Source organism: Phytophthora cinnamomi, assembly GCF_018691715.1.
Source record: "Phytophthora cinnamomi strain GKB4 chromosome Unknown Contig12, whole genome shotgun sequence".
Taxonomy (NCBI): Eukaryota; Oomycota; class Peronosporomycetes; order Peronosporales; family Peronosporaceae; genus Phytophthora; species Phytophthora cinnamomi.
The window spans coordinates 382,658-396,441 of record NW_027150945.1 but is presented as its reverse complement, the minus strand read 5'-3'; the positions used below and the strand labels follow the sequence as shown (position 1 = coordinate 396,441).

The window sequence follows — 13,784 nt, the reverse complement described above, 5'->3', positions numbered from 1 at the left end:
TGAACGATTTCGTGGTCCATGCTTTTTATCAATGCACCGCCGAAGTCACCCTGCTATGCTGCGCCTCAACCCGCACCCTTGTCAGCATTTGTTGCTCCGACGTGTCCGAGACAGTGTGGATGCCATATTCATTCATTTCCCCTGGTTTCCTGTACTCATTCGGTCATTCGGTCTACTACTAATCGTGCTTCATGATCTTCTACCTTCAGCAAACCAAGTTCCCTCAACTGCGAGCCTACTTGCACATGCGCAAGCACGCGTCGGCGTTTCCATGCAGGTCGACAGAAAGCTCTAATGCTTTCACTCCTCCGCCAAGCGTACTGTTGCCCCACGATCACCACGCACTTGAGTTGCAACACCTTCTGTCTCAGCCTAATTCCAGCACACACGGTACAGCACGTCGCCTAGTAATAGCGTCCAACTAAAAAGAAAATGATCGCGCAAATCAGCAGATGCATGGGTCCAAATGCCTGAAGCAACAGCAGCAAAAGAAGTTACGTCAGTACATTCTCACACAAAATGGTCCACATTCAGACGGCTGACGTACCCCCTGCTCCTTCGGGCCCTTGCCCGTGATCGCCTGCGAGTCTTCGTTGCTAGATGCCCCATTGCCGCCAGCGTTTTTCCGATGGCGCAAAGTCGAGGTTTCCTCCGAGAGCTTCTTAACGCGCTGCGCGTCGGTGCTAGCCTTCTGCAGCAGCTGCCGGGTCTTGTCCAGGTCACTCATCAACACGTCACGCTGCGCCGTAAGTTGCACTGTGAACGCCACCAACTACAAACCACCCAACAACAAATTAACCACCCCTTCAACATCACCACAGCCACCGAGCTCCTGCCCCTTACCTCGTCGTATTTCTTGCGGAGCGCCGCGACCTCCTGCACGGTCTCCTTGTTCCCTTCCCTGTTCTCCGCCACCTTGGGCGCCTGCGGCTTGTCGTCCTGCAGCAGCGCCGAGGACAGTTGCGCGGGCGTGGCCACCTCCTCCCGCACCTCGTCGCTGAGTCTAGTCTGGAACCTCGCGTCCGACGCGGCCGCGGTCTTGGCGGGCGACGCGTTGGTCGACGCCACGCGCTGCGGGCTGGGCGGGGAGGCCGGGCGGCCCGCCGCCTCCTCGCCGTCCTGCACGAAGCGGCAGCGCAGCTTCTTGTTGGATAGCGCGCGCTTGTCCGTGCGCGCCCACATGTTGGTGAGCTCGTCCGCCATCTCCTTGGTGGACTTGGTCTTCACCAGCTCGTAGAAGCTGTCGTCCACGTAGATGCTCTGCACCAGGAACTTGTCGTTGGCCAGCTGCCGCTCCGCCGGGTCCAGGCGCAGCAGCTCGTCGCAGTCCTTCTGCTGCAGGATCACCATGATGGAGGCCGAGCCGTTGGGCCCCAGCAGGCCCTGGTTGGGCCGCACCAGGTAGCGCAGCGGCCGCGTCGTCTTGACCTTGAAGGCGATCTGCCGGTCGTCCGCCACGTTGCGGATCGTCAGCACGGCCTGGGGCGCCGTCTGCGGCTGCAGGTGGAAGGCCAGCGAGTCCGCCGGCTCCAGGATCACGCTCGAGTTGGGCGCGAGCGCCACGTCCACGCCGCTGCTCGCCATCGCTGCTCCGCCGCGTAGCTAGTGACGAGTTACGAGCCTGCGATGCGATGCACACGCGCAGATGGGGTCTGTTGTTCTCTGTTCCCCCCAAGACACAAGCACTGGTGTGTCCCACACGAATACTAGACGAAAAATTACACTAACGTTGCTACTGTTCCGGCAAACGTATGAAGGCAAATATTGGTGGGGGAAGACGCGGGTAAAAATGGACCACAATGCATCAGCGTGTATGGGAATGCTGGACATGAACGTGGCTACACGGCGAGGGCGGAATCGAGCCCTCCGCCGGCAGCCTCTTCTCGTTGCGTATTGGTATATAGCCGCCCTCTCCACCGCCAGCTCTTGGCTCTACACTCAGACCGTTTGGTCCTGCTCCGTGGTAGGCGTGTAGAGCCGCTGCAGCTGACCGAGCTGCGCCTCGTAGTCCTCGTCGCTCAACCGGGCCATGGTCTCGGCCACGGACTGGAACGTGTTCATAGCGCGCTCGTACTTCTGCGTCTGCTGGGGCGTCTCGAACTTGGGCGGCGGCGGGTGGCCCAGCATCGACTGGGACAGCTGACTGCGCCGCATCATCTTGAGCAGCACGTCCGGGTACGCCTCATAGATCTCGCGGCTCACCGGGTGGTTGTGCGACACAACCTGCAGCACAAACAGCAACACCGTCAATACCAAGATCGCAATTACGGGACCTTCAGAAGCTCCGACGAGCATACCTGGTCCGTAACAATCACCATATACTTGGACGGGTTATCGGCCGGGGTGATCTTGACATTGATCTTGGCCATGCAGCCGATGCCGCGGTACTTCTGTCCGGGGCGCGTGTTGGCGCCGCGGCAGCGCGCCTTCATGGCGTGCGTGCACATGTATATCCGGTGGTGGTGGATGGCTTCGTCGGGGAACTCGGCGCGGCGCCCTCGCGAGCTCTTGTTGTTGAGCATGACCTTCTGCTGGTTGCGGCGGTAGGCCTCGACGCTGCAGGACGAGCGCATGCGGAAGGGCTGGAACGTCTCCTGCATGTACATTTCGAAGTACGAGTCGAAGTCGAACCACGAGTTGAACGACACGCGCGCCATGCGCTTGCTGTCGTACTTGACGTTGGCCACGGCGTTCGGGTCGGCACCGATGCCCGCAGCAGCGGCAGCAGCCACTGCGTCCTGCACAGGCGTGGCCGAGTCGGTCTTCAGCGCCTCGGGGGGCGGCGGCACCACGGCCGCAGCGGCCGCCGCCGCGTCGAAGGCCACGTCGGCGCCCGCCGCCTCCTTCATCTTGGCCATGACGTCGTGGATGTCCTCCTCCTGCGTGGCCTGCGAGTCCTGCGAGCCCGGCGCGTCGTCCGCCACGGCGTCGGGCACGACGGTGTCGACGCCAGCGACCAGCGGGTCCACGTCCTCCTCTCGCTCGCGCCGCTTCTCTCCGACCGCCGGCTCGTGCTCCACCTTGGTCGCGTCGTCCACCACCACCACCTGGGCAGCCACAGCGTCCGCCGCAGAGTTCTCGTCGCCGCCACTTGCCACCATGCTGCGCCTTAGGTTACAGTAGTGCTTGGATTTAGCGCGCGGATTTCGAAAGAAAGACTGTGTGGTTCTTGTGTGCGAATCCACCCAACTGATACATAAAACCTCGCCCCCCCCCTTTCCGCGGAAAATAAAACCTCGACAAACTGGCTTCAGGTGCACCACACATTTCGTGTGGTGTACACACGTCTATGACCCCGCCAAAACCGTAAACTACGAGGAGTTCGGTAGTATAGTATTTGGCCTTCACTGATGCTTATACTGATATTCGATTGGAATCGATATTAAAGATTACAATTGGTGCACGGAAAGCAATCATAGTTTGCTTGAATCGAGTTTTATTGTCGAGGTAAATGCACGCATGCGCCGCTATCGCTGTGGGGAAAGGACAGACGCGTGAGCGGTCACAAAACCTGCACGCTTGATCATTGGGAAAAGCGAGGGCTATAGGAAAATCGAGTGATAATGTTTCAATGTGAGATATTGATATCGGGCTTGGCTCAGAGTTTGTTGCCGCACAAGTTACACTAACGGCCTCGCACTCCATAAGGACACGTGAGCCGAGATCTGATCATTGGCCTACTTGCGTAGTCGATTAAACTCCGGTTCTAGTATTATGAATCTGTTGTTTAGAGTATCAGTGATATAATGTTTCACAGGCTTCGCGTTAGTAACGTGTGAATTAGTAATACAGAAAGTACTATTTCCGTACCATACGATACTGAACGTACGGGAATTGCCCGAGACCATTATAGTCCAATACGGGACAAATTGGTCTACCTTTTCTGGGTGGTCCACGCGTTTTAGGTCTAGCTGCGCCTACGCCAACCAAACCTGCGCTGACGGTTGAAGGTATCAAAGCGCTCCCAGCCACCGGAGCTCTTCGCTTGTCATTTGGCAATCGCTCGGCGCCCCAGCAGCTCCCGACCCCTCTACTTCTCTATTGCACGCACGATGGCCAAGAAGGTGAAAGCCCCCGTGAAGCCTGCGTCCAGCAGCAGCAGCTCGTCGGACTCGAGCAGCGACGAGGCGCCGCAGAAGACGGTGGTGGTTGCCAAGAAGGGCAGCAAGGCCGCCCCCAAGAAGCCCGTGGACAGCGACAGCTCGTCGTCCGACTCGAGCTCGGACGAGGAGGAGGCCCCCAAGAAGGTGGCGGCCAAGAAGCCCGTCGCCAAGAAGGAGGAGAGCTCGGACTCGAGCTCGGACTCGTCCTCGGACGAGGAGGAGGCCCCCAAGAAGAAGGCCACGCCCACCAAGAAGCCCGCCGCTAAGAAGGAGGAGAGCTCGGACTCGTCTTCGGACTCGTCCTCGGACGAGGAGGAGCAGCCAAGAAGGCCGCCCCGTGAAGAAGGAGGCTGTCAAGAAGGAGGAGAGCTCGGACTCGTCGGACTCGTCCTCGGACGAGGAGGAGAAGCCCAAGAAGGCTGCCCCGGTCAAGAAGGTTGCTGCCAAGAAGGAGGAGAGCGACAGCTCCTCGTCCGACTCGGACTCGTCGGACGACGAGGAGGCTAAGAAGCCCGCTGCCAAGAAGGTCGCCGCCAAGAAGGAGGAGTCGTCCTCGTCGAGCGACTCGGATTCGTCTTCGGACGAGGAGGAGACCACCATCGTGTCCAAGAAGCGCAAGAACTCGGACGCCGGCGAGAAGTCCAACAAGGTGCAGAAGCAGGAGGACGGCGAGGCCGCCGCTGTGGCCAACCCGCAGAAGGCTCTGGAGGTCTTCATTGCCGGGCTGCCGTGGTCCGCCACGGAGGACGAGGTCAAGGAGCACTTCGCCGGTTGCGGTGAGGTGACTGCCGCTCGCATCCCCATGCAGAACGGTCGCTCGTCCGGCACTGCTTTCGTGACGTTCGCCACCGCTGAGGCTGCTGAGGCTGCTCTTGCCATGGACGGCCAGGACTTCGGCGGCCGCTGGATGAAGATCCGCACGGCTGAGAAGAAGAACATGTTCGACGAGAAGCCGGAGGGCTGCACCAGCATCTTCATCGGCAACCTCGCCTGGGATGTGGACGAGAACACCGTGCGCGAGTTCTTCGGCGAGTGTGGTGAGATCTTGAGCTGCCGTCTGGCTACCGACCGTGAGACGGGCGAGTTCCGTGGCTTCGGCCACGTTGACTTTGCCTCGACCGAGGCTGTGGACGAGGCCGTGAAGCTTGCCGGCGAGTACCTGAACAACCGCGCCATCCGTGTCAACTACGCCAAGAGCCGTGAGAACAACGGTAACTTCGGCGGACGTGGTGGCGGCCGTGGCGGAGGCCGCGGTGGACGTGGTGGCCGTGGCGGCTTCGATGGTGGTCGTGGCGGCGGCCGTGGCTTCGGTGGCCGTGGTGGAGGCCGCGGTGGCGGCCGTGGCTTCGGTGGTCGCGGTGGTGGCCGTGGCGGACGTGGCGGCCGTGGTGACGGCCCGCCCAAGCGTCAGTCGACGTCCATCCAGAACTTCAAGGGCTCCAAGGTTACTTTCGACTAATTTAATGGCGGCTGCTTCGACCGGGGCAACCTCCGCATAGGACAGGGAGACGCGTGCGCTTCGAGTGCCAAGCAACGGTGCTTGACTCGGTAGAGGGACCAGCGCAGTCGGATCCCTCTGTCGTGTATTGACTAGTTTTTGCATTGCATTGAGCTTCAATGGATTCTGTTTACATAGACTCTAGACCACTCGACTTTACATGTTAATGTAAGGTGTTGAAGGAGAGAGACGAATGTTGAAGTGCTCAGGAACTGCGGCACAATTCGTGTCGGTGGCAATGACACCTCCTGCCACGCGAAATAATGGTCCAGCACACGCCGCGATCAGCGGTGTCGATTGCTGCTGCTTCGGTGGCGATCAGCACTGTTGCCGCGACTGTTGCTCCGACTTCGACTGCGTCTTGCGTGTCTTGACGAGCGGTGTTTGTGCGACTTCCGTTCTTTGCGGTCTTTCTTGTCTTTCTTTTTCTTCTTCTCCTTGTCCTCGCGCGACGAGCGGTGCTTACTACGATGATGCTTTTTGTGTTTCTTGTGCCTCCGCTTCTCTTCCTGTGCATGTTGTTCGTCAGCGCCATCGATACTGTGCGAGCGCTTTACACTTTCATTCCTCGAAATTGCAGCGAATGATGAAGCAACACCTTCATCATCGTCCGATGAACTCGACTCGGCCGAGTTAGCTGACAGAGCTGACCGTCGACCGTGCCCAAGAGCTTCTTTCGCTGACTGCTTTTCCGACTGTGACTTCACAGAAGGTGTCACATAATCTGATCGATTCGACTGAAAGCGCTCCTCTTGTCGTTCTCCAACATTGACCTCACCGTCGCTTTCGTCTTCGCTGTCGTCGTCACTCACATCGGATTCATCCGAAGGCTCGAAGATCGATTTGAGCAAACTAGCTGAGGTTTGCTTAATTGCAGGCAATGGGGGGAGCTCCGATCCTTGAGTGCTCTCGCTTTGATCGTCCTGGCCACGCTTGTGAGCCGTATCTGCCTGGTCAACAGGTTGTCGACGCGCAGCTCGGTCAGCAGCAAATTCCATCAAATGCGGAACAAGCTCCTCGTCGAACAAGTTTCGCTTTTTGTCGTCGTCTTCGCCTTTTCCGCTTGATCCTGTTGGTCCTTCGCATTTTACGTGAAAACGCTTGCAAAGCAGCGACTTGGGAATCCATAAACTTTGTGAACGGCGAGAGACCTTGGCACGAGGCTCATGGGCAGCAACAAGCACGCTTTTGTCATCATCAGCTGCAGATGTCGAGGAAACGAATCGTTTTGCGATGGAAGCTGAAATGGTGGCGCGAAATTGTTCACCACCGCTGCCGCGAACTAGTGGCTCCCGAGCTCGAGGTGCTGGTGATTCTTCCTCAAGATTAGTCAATCCAGACGGAGGCAGTCCTTGTTTTGCTTGTGCGGCAGCACTGAAAAGCTTGGCTCTTTGCTCCTCACCCAGTAAATCGAATACACTGCCGGTTGAAGTCTCTCCACTACCTGAAGGTGTCGCCCCGTCATCGGCATCACGTTGACTGACCTGGCCACGTCCAACTGGGTCGTGGTCCTCGAATAAAGCGCTTCGTTGCTTCGCTGTGACCACCGTTTCGCCATTGCTGACCGCGGCAACTGAAAAATTATGCTTACGATACAAAGCTGTCACAGCGCTATCCTGGCCCTCGTCGTCCTCAAAACGGTGATACGCCTTAAACCCTGTAGGCACAGCGAGGCGCAAGTTTACTGCCTTTGGTGGTTTGTCTTTAGAGATCGCCAGCTCGAACCCAGGAAGAACAGGCCGCCCATCCGAACACAAAGTTCTGCTTGCGGTCGCCTTCTCATGTCGACGAGATTCTTGTGCAGAGGAATCCAGTCGCTTTAAGTCCTTCTTAGTTCCTAGAGGAGCGATCACCCGATCAAACTCGGCCATAGATACCGTTCCATAGACATCCACGTCTTCATCTTCCTTCGAAGTACTCAGTCCGTATCCGGTCGTCGCACGGTTGCTGTCGTTGGTAGCTTTCAAAGCGTCGGAAAAGAACACCACCTGACGGTGCGAACTCTCCTTCGCTTTCTGCTTCTCCTCCAGCTGCTGCTTATACCTCGAAAACTCGGGTGCATTCGTATACGGATCAAAACCCGCACCATATCGGTCCAACTTCGGCTTAGGGAACGCCTTTTGAACGTCGAAAAGCTTTCGCGGCGGCACATACACCTCCTCTTCAGCACCATCTCGTGCATCCTTCCCTATCGTCTTCTTCTACTGGTCTCTCCTTGCTTTCCAGATATGTCGGCGTCTCCTTCCCGTCCTTCTCTTCCTCTACGTACTTGCGTCTGCGGACATGCTGGCCGATGCCGTGGCCTTCCTTCCAGCCCATCTGCTTCAGCAGCTTCGCCCCAACCGAATCATTGACTGGCAAGACCCAGTCATCAGGCAACGCGAACCCTGGAATAGCTCCTGCTCCTGCTGCAGCCCCAGTTCGGTCGGCCAGTTGCTGCTGCTGCAATCTTCTCTTGGCTCCGGTCTGCAGCGTATCATAGCGCTCCGTGGTCTCCAGTCGCTTGCCCAGCAGTGGGTCGTCCTCCTCGTCCATGAAGTCCTCGGCGCGCTGCTGGACCTGCGCCATGCGGTTGCCGCGGGACGACGAGAACGTGCGCGGCGTCCATCCTTCCTTGCTGCCCACGGAGTTGTAGTAGCCAGCGGAGAAGCCGCCTGTGAAGGCTCCGTGGAAGCGCCGACGGCCCTGGGCGTCCGTCACCTGCGACATAAAGCGGTGGCAGACATAGACATCATGTCAGTGAGCTGGACAGGGTGGGAGCGTAGATCTAACGCCCCGAGAGGAGGAGGAAGGCGAGACGAACCTCCTGGCTGCGCATGCTGCCGCGCTCCATTATTGTGGAGTTTGTGTTGTGATTTATGTGGTGCACGTAGTATGTAGCCATTCATTGGTGAGATGGCTACATCTGTGCAAAGTGCACATTCGACTTTCTCCAGGTTGAGGAGTCACGGATGCCGTCTATTTGTGAGTTTTTGCTGTAGACGAGAGCGCAAGAAGAGCCAGGCGACTTATGAAGGCGGTTCAACCGCGGATTTTCTACGTGTAGTGATCGCGCGGCAACCACGTCGCCCCATTTGATTTATGAACATCCACCAACTTGCGTTACAAGGGCTATACTGCACATTTTCTTCGACTGACTAGGCAGCGGCGGTGCGGGACTGAGAGTGCTTTGCCTGCGCTACGCAGAGCGGGCAGTGCAGCGACTCGTTTAGCTTGGCGAGGATGCACTCGTCGTGGAAGCAATGGCTGCATTCCAGCGTTGTAAGACCGGCCATCACACGCTTGTCGACCTTTTCGTTGACACCTGAAGGACCCTTCTTGCTGCTTGGTGCGGCCGGCACAATCGACACGGTGTCGTCGCCGACAAGCGCCTTGCGACAGATGAAGCACTCCTCCGGATCTTGTGTCGGGTCGTTGTCCAGGAAGCTGCTATCACGGCCGACAACCGATAGGCGTTCGCTCAATCGCGTGAAGTCGGAGCGATCGAAGACCATGCCCTCGAAGAGGAAATCGTAAATGAGCTGCGGCAACTTGGTGGACGACACGGGGCAATCCAGGTTGCGGTTCTGCTTGGCCATGCGCAGCAGAGTCGAGAAGTACGTCTGCAGCTCGGTCAGCCGGCCGGAGATCACGCTGGGGCTGCGCGACCGGAAGATGCGGCGGCGTGGGAAGTGGTGCGCCGCGTACATGTACAGCCACGGACAGTTCGATGGGCAGAAGTGGCCGTAGTCCAGCACGCTCGCGATGGCCTCCTTGAGCTCGTAGAACTCCTTGAACGTCCTTGCCATCTCCCACGTCTGGTCCAGCGCCGTGTTGCTGATGCGCATGACGTAGCGCGGGCTCGAGAGCTTGTTCTGGCCGGGCACGACGGCCTTAACGAACTCGACGTGCACGTTGTCCAACAGCGTCTGCTCCATGGTCTGCGTCAGGGTGAGGCGCGACGGCTGCCGCTCCACGCGGCGCTTGGTGAAGGAGAACGAGCGGCTCATTTGCTGCTCCTGCAGCGACTTGCGGCGGCGCAGCTTGATGGGCGGCGCGATCGGGAGCGTAATGGACTTCCTCATTTGGTGTAGGTAGAGAAACCAGACGAGCTCGCAAACCGATGGTCGAAAGGCGCTGGGCTGGTGGCGGCAACGGTTGCAAGGCGCTGAACACACCAGGTATTGGCGCCTACTCCACTTGGAGGCAAATGGACAAGTGAGTGCTCCAGCTGGCGAGTCCATTTGCACGTGTTGTTGTTCCCTACGCGATGTGGAAGCATCCCAGCTGTGTATCCATCCTAGCGAGTAATGACGGGCGCAATAATGACTCTTGCATGGAAAGTCCGAAAACTTGGCTATTTATTATGTAATCTATTGACATGTTCGTATCGAACGGTCACCGTTGAGCGACTCAAGTCGTTAAAGCGCGGGATACAGTGTAAAATGCACTGCATCTCGCCAGCCTCCACGAGGGAACACGACCAGGTCGAGCGGTCGTGACGCTCCTGTACAAGTACATGTATATGCAGCAAGAAGCCTGGGTAAGCTCGCTCGCTCGCTCGCCCGCCGGATACTCTCGACGAGAGTCTCGCTGCATTGCAGCTATCGCGCTTTGGGGGCTCTGCCGTGCGTGGGAAGGATTCGAACGAGGCGATCTGTAGGCTACGCCGATGTGCAGCCTGCACCGAGCATCTCGCTGCTGGTTGCTGTTCGCGTAGTGTTCAGAGCGCTCAGAACTAGTTTACGCCAGTGTTCAGTTCGCGTTTGGTCTGCACGCGCGGCGCGGCACGCTATGTATTTTGCTGGTGGTTTCCTGGCACCACGCAAATATTACTTGTGCGCAGGCAGCGTTGAGGCTGCAGCCGCTAGCGCGCAGTAATGAGCTTCAGCGACTGAGCGCGGCGCGAGCCGAGCGAGTCACGTCATGATATCATATCTCACTTCAGAAAATGCCAACTGAGGATTTTGCCTGTAAAGTGCGACGAGTAAATCCTTACAACGACACCGGCACAGCGCCGTTGCTGTTGCTGCTCAAAACGCCAGCATCACGACTAAAATAAACCTATGTTTGGCACCAGCACGCGCTCGCGAGTTACAGCTCGTGATATATGTGACGCATGTTACTTTGCGCTTGCCTCTTTCGGAGCCGGTACCGGCGATCCTGCGGTACACCTGCACCTGAGATCTCCCCACCGCGATGAGCCTGGGCTCACTCGGCTCTGCCAGAAGTCACGGCCCATGACCAGCACATCGCACTCTGCAGCTTGCATCAATTCGACCTTACTGCCATGACCATGGCCATCACCTCCTCTTGCTGAACTGCGGTGGAGGAGAGCCGACACCACGCCAGCTCAGCGCGAGCTGTCACAGAGCATAACACGGCGAGCCGCGCGTGTGCAATGACCACCGGGGCGCAGCAACTTCCACTGGAATTACTGGCGGTTGCAGGAAGATCGTTGCCCTTTGCAGCGCGCTGGAAGTTCCAGCAGCAGCAACTTCCAGCGCTGCAAAACCCAACGACCTTCCTGCAGCTGCTAGTAAACGAAAAGTGTAACAGCTGAGTCGACTAAAAGTGCCGCTCTTCTGGTACATCCTACGTCATCAAATACCCTTCAATGACCATGTCTAACAGATTTCAATGTCAAGTCCTCAACATGTCTAAGCGCTGCGCAGCATATGGTATCCCGCTTATACCGATATGCTGGCGTCATCACCTCACTCCAGTGACATGTGGGATTCGACACCCGCTATCTTCACAGCAACTCAAATCGATTTTATGTTGTAGTTTTACCAGGTAATACAGGCTTTTAAACTACAACCAATACCTACATACACTGCACTCAGAGTGCGGCAATTACGCTATATGCAGGTCGGCGTTTCTCAACTACTGCGCGCAGAAACGAGTGATGAATCCATGCCGCTTCGCTCTGTACCCTGTAGTAGAAAATAGCCCAAGTCAGTCACAAAGCGGCCGAGTCAGTAGAGAAACCCCCTCCGCCGGAGCAGCAAAGACTTCAGCGCGCCCGCCTTCCTTCGCAGCAGCAGCACCTTTAAGTATGAACTACCTGTTCGGGTACGGAGAGACGCCGGCGACGGAGGAGGAGCAGGACAAGCCAGCGGAGCCCGCATTCGCCACGCCCGACGACGTGGACTTCGAGGCCTACGGCAAGGAGAACATCCAGATCCTGCTGGACCGCCACACGGGTGCCGACAAGGTCACGACCTGGGAGGTTGTGGAGGACTCGGAGGACGTCAAGATCTGGCGCGGCGCCGTCGAGAACTGCGACTGGTGCCCGTTCCGTGCCGCCGGCCGCGTGGACGCCGACAAGCGCGTCATTGAGCAGGTGCTGCTGGACCCGAACCGCACGCTGGAGCTGGACGAGATGATGGAGGGCGTCGACGCTGCGCGACATCGGCGAGGCCAACCACTTGGCCTTCCGCCAGATCACCAGCAAGGGCCAGTTCCCCATCTACGGCCGCGAGTTCGTGGTCGTCACCTACGGCACGACGCTCGAGGACGGCCGCGTGGTCATCGCCACGCGCTCCATCGACGTGGGCAGCGTCGCGCCCCTTGACGGCTACGTGCGCGCCAACAACTACATCTCCGGCTACATCATCGAGGAGTTCAAGGAGGCCGACGGCACGGTCTCTACGTCGTGACCCTCCTCGCACACGCCGACCTGGCGGGCTACATCCCACCCAGCATCATCAACATGCTCGGTACGTCTTCTACCGTGAAGGTCCTCGAGAATTTGGAGGCCATCGTGACTGCCGAGTAGACAGACTAGATGGTAGATCACGCGGGGCTGAGTTATTCATCAACGCCGCGCGCTTTCGATCGCTTCATAACTTCACGAATATACATTTTGAAAGTCTACTCGTGGATGTTGTCTTTTATCATCGTCTGTGTGATGAAGTGTGCCGACGGGGTCACGAGAAGCAGTAGCGCAAAAGGCTTCTGCATGTACATGACTCGCGTGGGGCGTGCTGCTCAGCGCAACCACTAAATAAAGAAGGACAGCTTGGGGTTGGAGAAGTCGACAGTGTCCATCCTGTCGGCCGAGACAACAATCACCGCGGAATCTTGCCGGGCGTTGGAGGCTGAACCGTAGGCTACACGACCAGCGTCGCTGTCACTGTCGTCGCCGACTTCAGTGGGCACGGGGTAGGAGCAATTGTGAACGCCGACTCGTCCGAATCCGAATAATGGTACAGGGATCCAGGCTTGTCCTCCGATGTACTCTCAGGCGACTCGTCCGTTGAGGAGGACGTGGAAAGCTTCCCATGGCCTGGATGACTGACTTCAAGCTTTGCGTTGGAGACTTTACGGGTGGCGGGAGGCCTGTTGGCAGCAGCACTATCCGTGCTGTGAGAATTTGAAATTCCACTGGCAGAGCGCGCGCGGGTGACGCTGCCAGAGTCGCTCCCCATTTTGAATTCAACTGAGAGCTTCGTTGACTGACGGTCGCTGCGAGGCATGAGCGACCATAAGGAACTGATTTCGCGAGTGCGCTTCCGCTCGTCCAGCTTCATCAAGTCGTCGTACTTGTCGCGTGAAATGTTGGCAACCTCTATCATAAAGCCATCTTTCGCTTCACGCTTGGCTGGATCAAAATTGTCTTCGTCGCGTGGAGCGCACAGTGATACAAAACTTCCTGCGCATTTGTCGTCGACACCAGACCTCTATTCGGCTTGACGACGTAACCCGATTGATTCGACGTGCGCACCTTAAAGGAGAGGCAGTCCTTTGGCTCGAGTTCACCACGAACAGGGAAGTGCCTCCCCAGAAACGTGGTGCGGGTTTCACCTTGAACGAAAGCACGTTGCTGGGCTGAATGTGGTACATCAATGGGCCGAGCTCATGCGTGGCCTCTCCTGCTGCTGTGTCAGTGGAACGCGCAGTTAGCATCGTGTCGCTGACGGAGGTGTCGTTCACACTGATGCTAGTGAGCACAGTGTCCCGCAGTCTGTTCATCGGAGTCGGTCGACTAGATGCCAGAGACTCCCCGATGCCGACCTTCTTCTGTCCATTACGGAGGCTCAATCGTCGTGTGGAAGCTGGCGTCACTGGCGAACGATTGATTGTTGCTGCGGCGGCCGTCGCCATCTCTCCTCACGTCCTCAGGCGGCGTGAACTGGTTGCTGAACGCTCGGTTGAGTCTCGCTGCTACCACTGCCGCTCAGCAGACCAAGTGCCTCGTG

At 57.8% G+C, this 13,784-nt stretch overlaps 6 protein-coding genes across 6 annotated transcripts; 2 read left to right on the top strand and 4 right to left on the bottom strand.

Moving 5' to 3' along the window:
- Positions 1 to 404: 404 nt before the first annotated feature.
- On the bottom strand, positions 405 to 1,584 carry IUM83_13542 (Vesicle-associated membrane protein/synaptobrevin-binding protein; the record flags this gene model as incomplete). The annotated part of the gene is made up of 3 exons (XM_067938221.1): positions 405 to 470; positions 548 to 772; positions 844 to 1,584. The coding sequence occupies 3 exons, from the start codon at positions 1,582 to 1,584 to the stop codon at positions 405 to 407; spliced, it is 1,032 nt and encodes a 343-aa protein (XP_067797836.1).
- Positions 1,585 to 1,938: 354 nt separating this feature from the next.
- IUM83_13541 (Large Conductance Mechanosensitive Ion Channel (MscL) Family) lies at positions 1,939 to 3,101 on the bottom strand (the record flags this gene model as incomplete). The annotated part of the gene is made up of 2 exons (XM_067938220.1): positions 1,939 to 2,223; positions 2,298 to 3,101. The coding sequence occupies 2 exons, from the start codon at positions 3,099 to 3,101 to the stop codon at positions 1,939 to 1,941; spliced, it is 1,089 nt and encodes a 362-aa protein (XP_067797837.1).
- A 951-nt stretch (positions 3,102 to 4,052) lies between these two features.
- Positions 4,053 to 5,562, top strand: IUM83_13540 (putative nucleolin; the record flags this gene model as incomplete). Its single annotated transcript, XM_067938219.1, has 2 exons — positions 4,053 to 4,402; positions 4,473 to 5,562. The coding sequence occupies 2 exons, from the start codon at positions 4,053 to 4,055 to the stop codon at positions 5,560 to 5,562; spliced, it is 1,440 nt and encodes a 479-aa protein (XP_067797838.1).
- A 2,202-nt stretch (positions 5,563 to 7,764) lies between these two features.
- Positions 7,765 to 8,434, bottom strand: IUM83_13539 (G patch domain-containing protein 1; the record flags this gene model as incomplete). The annotated part of the gene is made up of 2 exons (XM_067938218.1): positions 7,765 to 8,301; positions 8,405 to 8,434. The coding sequence occupies 2 exons, from the start codon at positions 8,432 to 8,434 to the stop codon at positions 7,765 to 7,767; spliced, it is 567 nt and encodes a 188-aa protein (XP_067797914.1).
- A 304-nt stretch (positions 8,435 to 8,738) lies between these two features.
- On the bottom strand, positions 8,739 to 9,665 carry IUM83_13538 (G patch domain-containing protein 1; the record flags this gene model as incomplete). Its single annotated transcript, XM_067938217.1, has 1 exon — positions 8,739 to 9,665. One exon carries the CDS (start codon positions 9,663 to 9,665, stop codon positions 8,739 to 8,741), a length of 927 nt encoding a protein of 308 aa, XP_067797957.1.
- Positions 9,666 to 11,638: 1,973 nt separating this feature from the next.
- On the top strand, positions 11,639 to 12,242 carry IUM83_13537 (uncharacterized protein; the record flags this gene model as incomplete). The annotated part of the gene is made up of 2 exons (XM_067938216.1): positions 11,639 to 11,977; positions 12,027 to 12,242. 2 exons carry the CDS (start codon positions 11,639 to 11,641, stop codon positions 12,240 to 12,242), a joined length of 555 nt encoding a protein of 184 aa, XP_067797929.1.
- Positions 12,243 to 13,784: the final 1,542 nt, after the last annotated feature.